The sequence below is a fragment of the Eurytemora carolleeae genome, unplaced genomic scaffold, assembly GCF_000591075.1.
Source record: "Eurytemora carolleeae unplaced genomic scaffold, Eaff_2.0 scaffold392, whole genome shotgun sequence".
NCBI classification, from domain to species: domain Eukaryota; kingdom Metazoa; phylum Arthropoda; class Copepoda; order Calanoida; family Temoridae; genus Eurytemora; species Eurytemora carolleeae.
This window is the reverse complement of record NW_019396285.1, coordinates 12,266-17,041: the sequence shown is the minus strand read 5'-3', so window position 1 is coordinate 17,041 and position 4,776 is coordinate 12,266. Positions and strand designations below refer to the sequence as shown.

General features: G+C 32.4%; 1 protein-coding gene across 2 annotated transcripts in view; it reads right to left on the bottom strand.

Annotated features, from left to right (window-relative positions):
* The window catches only part of LOC111700166 (SET and MYND domain-containing protein 4), a 13,950-nt gene extending 12,269 nt beyond the window's left edge, over positions 1-1,681 (bottom strand). For both annotated transcript variants that reach the window (XM_023470994.1, XM_023470995.1), the window contains exons 1-2: positions 1,532-1,681; positions 725-883 (exon numbers count right to left, since the gene is read on the bottom strand). In XM_023470994.1, coding sequence (XP_023326762.1) covers positions 725-883; positions 1,532-1,647 — 275 coding nt within the window. In that variant the 5' untranslated portion in view covers positions 1,648-1,681. The remainder of the gene's footprint in view (positions 1-724; positions 884-1,531) is intronic.
* Between the last annotated feature and the right edge of the window lie 3,095 nt (positions 1,682-4,776).

Sequence of the window (4,776 nt, the reverse complement as noted above, 5' to 3'; positions counted from 1 at the left end):
GGGCATATCGTGTAAACAACATTCAATTAAGGACATACCATTCAAACAACATTCAATTGAGGACATACCATGCAAACAACATTCAATTAAGGACATATCTTGTAAACAACATTCAATTAAGGGCATATCGTGTAAAAAACATTCAATTAAGGGCATATCGTGTAAACAACATTCAATTAAGGACATACCATTCAAACATTCAATTGAGGACATACCCTGCAAACAACATTCAATTGAGGACATATTGAGGACATACCGTGAAAACAACATTCAATCAAGGACATATCTTGTAAACAACATTCAATTAAGGGCATATCGTGTAAAAAACATTCAATTGAGGACATACCGTGCAAAAAACATCTTACTGAAGACATACCATGCAAACAACATTTTTTAAAATTTACAATTGAGGCTATAAATACCATGCAAACAATATTCAATTGAGGTCATATTGCAGAGTGTACAATTTACATGCGCCTGATCCAATCAGATTTCAGTCATGTGTTTGTCTTCTATTCTGAACCAATAGAAATAGTATGGCGGTAACATCTATCAATCTATCTATCTCATTATCCAATCAGAGTTATGAATCCTACAATCGGCGCTATCAGTAAATGGAAATATTTATTGCAACTGAAACTATAGCGCGCACCATTCAACTGAGATCAAAGACTTTCATAATAATATACGTATTAGCATAGCATAAGTTTTTTTTGCTGCACACCTTAATGTTTGATCTAGATGAGACCCAAGGTTGACCGCAATATTGTATTCTTGAAGCGCGAGGTCGTCTTCCTTCCTTTTAAACAAATCATTTCCCAGATTTCTGTGTTTTGCAGACTCCAGTGGAGATTTTTCACAAGAGTTGATCTTCAGGTTTTCTCTGTAGAATCCGGTTCAAACATTTTTAAATTAAATTAGGTTGGAAATTTTATCTCTTATTGATAAATATTAAAGTTTGAAGATTTTTGATATCAAATTTTATACAGGGTGCCATACAACATATATAGTGTATAGCTGTAAATAGGGGACATGGAAGAAAGGGAATTGAGCCTTTGCCACAAACTCTAATTTTTCTATTCCTATATCTTTGCAATCTAATTTCGTATACTTTAGATATTTCAAACTTTGAAATCTATTAGATCAAAATAAGTTTAAGATATCAAAGTCATAAGGTTACAAAGATATAGAGATTCGAATATTTAATTTTGTGGCAAATACTCAATTCCTTTCTATCATATAACCGAATAATTTTCTTCTCTAATTTTGTGGCAAATACTCAATTCCTTTCTATCATATAACCGAATAATTTTCTTCTCTCCTACTTGTGCGTAAAATCTAAACCGGAGGAGCTACGAGGTCACAAAGTAATATCAGTAATATCGCATGAATGTTAAAGTATTCTATAAAATCCACTTTTTGTTTTTGTTTTACACTGTATACAAAGAGAAAATGTTCACGATTGAAATAGATTTGAGGCGCAAAGCTCCCTAAAAGCCCAGTCTTTTTAAACTCCTTTTATGAACCCTTCCTTACAAACTCTCTTACTTCAGCGCACTGGAGAAACACGTCTAACTTCTCACTAAAACTATTTAACTTTGAGAAGTTTTTAAAGATAGATTCAACTTTATCCTGAAAGGTTTCCATGGCAAGGGAGAGAGACAACTATAGCTTTCCCAACCTATTCTCAGACGAGCGGCTAGTGCTTAGGAGTGTACACGGAGCCGGGTTCGGGAGAAAGCTTATTCTCCAGGTGCTTGTTAGAACACAACAGGTGATACTTGAATTGTTCTGTCTAACCGGCCCACCACTAGAACTCAGAATGCTTTTATTTAATTCTGCCAAAAATGACAATTTTCGATTTACAACGATATGCTTTGTCTGAGCATGTAATAATTAAAAATAATTTTTTTTTAAATTTCGAAAAATTATTATTTTCAAATTCTAGTTTCAATACAAAAGAGATTCGAGAATTTCTACTGAAGGAAAATATATACGGGGTGTCCCAATAAACATGGGAATTACGTGACGCAATTATATCGTCTTCGATCCATGCGGTATTTTTTGATGAACACAATAATTGCAGTTTACATATCTAATATCGAAAACGCCTGGTCTTGAGATTTTCAAAATAAGGTCTATCATTTTTTTTCTTAAAAATTGACAGAAATATTGTAAAGGAATTAAGTCTTTGTCACAAGCTCAAATTTTCTAATCCGTATATGTTAACAACTAGATAGTGTAAACCTTTGATATTTCAAACATTGATTATTTGATTTACCAGAATTCATAATTTGAAATATCTAAGGTCTATGACATTGGGCTACAAAGATATGGGGATTAGAAAATCTGAGTTTGTGCCTGAGACTCAATTCCTTTGTACACATTTCAACTTATTTCATAAATCAAACTAGTATTAATATCTAATATCTTCGTCAGTTTTTAAAACACGAGCTAAGGTCAGACGAACTGCATTTTTATACTTTCTTTCCCATGCATTAAATATCAGAAAAACAAGACTTTCAAAGCTAGAAAAACAAAAATCCTCGACATTATGCATTATTGATGAGTTAATGGTTTTAAGGGTAGGTTGTGAATCTGTCATCTTTACATAGAGACTCACTTGAAAATACGCGTACAGTCCCTTTCACTAATAGTATCCATGTCTATATTTTGCCAGAGTGAACAATTTTCCACAATGTAATAAAAGTAAGCTTAGAAGAATCAATTTTAGAATATGATAAACATCTCACCTCTATTTCTGCATATTTTGAGTAGTGAAATATAAAACAGTCGAGAAGAACTGTTTTAAAATTCCTTGATGTTATATCAGGAAAAATGGATGGGTACTAAACAAGGTAATAATGGAAAAGCATTTTATCAGAAAATTGAAAGTGTACTCAAATATTTCATCGCTGTGTTGGCGGACAAAATTCAATGAATATATCACAAACACAGGAATATATTCTTATTCTCATAATTTACAGCTTTCCCCACCAATGCATTTTCATTTTCCATCCANCCCCCCCCACCCTACATAGTTTAAATTTCGACGATCTGGAGACTTTTGAATGAATGCGACTATTTCAAATTTTCCGTTGGTTACCTGTCCACTCAAAAGTTTCAAATCCAGACAGGTTTAGAATCATAAAACGGGTCTATGTGATCGAAATGTATGTCCTAAAGTCGTTAAAAATATGTAAAAAGAAGGTTTATTTTTTCTCTAAAATTCTAATTACTTTTTATATTACTAATTTAATTTTTTATTTGTCATAGAAAGTGAGAAGAAATCTTTAAATTAGTAATTTTTCTCAACAAAAGATTAATTTTGAAGAAAAATCGAACTTAACTGAAATATTATTATTATCCAACGTTGTTTCCCATCTATCTATATATCTAGACTTTGCTTGTCTTTGAGTCTGACTGCTTGTTTGTATCCGATAAACAGCTGAACTGATCGAGTCCAATTTTTACTGTGGCAACTCACATGAACCAGGTTCGGGATGGACAAAGATAAAAATTACAGCCCAGAAAAAATTAACCGACATTTCTTATTTTTTAAATTTCCCCAAAACGGGGAACAACTAAAATTATTACTAGAATAGGGTCGCGAAGCGCCCTGAAAGCCTAGTTATATTAAATGTAGAGCCCCCCCCCCCCCTAATCTCAAGATTTAAACGGATACTCATCAAATTGTAATGTCTTGGCATAACTTAATTCTGAGCCCCCCCCTTCCTCCCCCCTGCTGGCTCTCCAGGCATTGCTCTGCACTGACATCAAGTTCCCCTTACTTCAATTAAATGGATATATGATATTTTTGAGAACTGTTTATATATTCAACACTTTACGGGGATATTAATGTGAAACTCTTTAAACTATTTTTAGATTATTTCACAAAAGATATTACTAACAAAAAATAATGAGATTATCGCTCTTGATCTTTCTTTGATTAAGTGTTAATTTCAGGGCGCGTACACAGGGTTTTAGCCAGGGGGGGGGCAAGATTTAGCGCGAAAATTGTTTTGTTCAAAAAGTCAATTAACACCATAAAAATACATCAAAAGGACTATCATATTTGGGTGTTACTAACCTTATTCCTTTGCTCGAAAACTAACTTTAACTTTTTAACTTTATAAATTTATAAAAGAATTGAGTCTTTTCTAATCACATATATCTTTGGAATCAAATGTTGTAAACCTTAGATATTTCAAACTATGAGTTCTGTTAAATCAAATGGTCTGAGTTTGAAATATCAAAGGTTTACAACATCGGGTTCTAAAGATATTGGGGTTTAAATATTTGATTTTGTTCCAAAGACTCAATTCCTTTATTACTTAACTCCATCACAGCTAACTATATCAATAATCACAGCATCATTAAAAAATCATATTTTAACTAATAAACGAAAGAACGAAATTTCTTCTAAAATTTTTAGATAGAATTTACTCTACATATACATACATCTACATATTCACCAACTCTCTTAAACTTCAATTTTCTGGAATTTGCTTGCACAAACATTTCAATGATTTTCTCAATAGTGAGCCATAAGTGCAAGATCGTTAAGTCTGCTCTCCGTCATAGTACATCTTGTGTAATGAAGTATTCTCTTTAGAAGGCTAAAATTTCTCTTTCCCTCATTCAATGTTATTGTCATTATTGCATAAAGGAGAACTTGAAATTACGCTTAATATCTCTTTATGGAAATATAGGAATTGAGTCCTTGCCACAAACTCTGATTTTCTAATCCCTTTATCTTTGGAACCAAATGTTGTA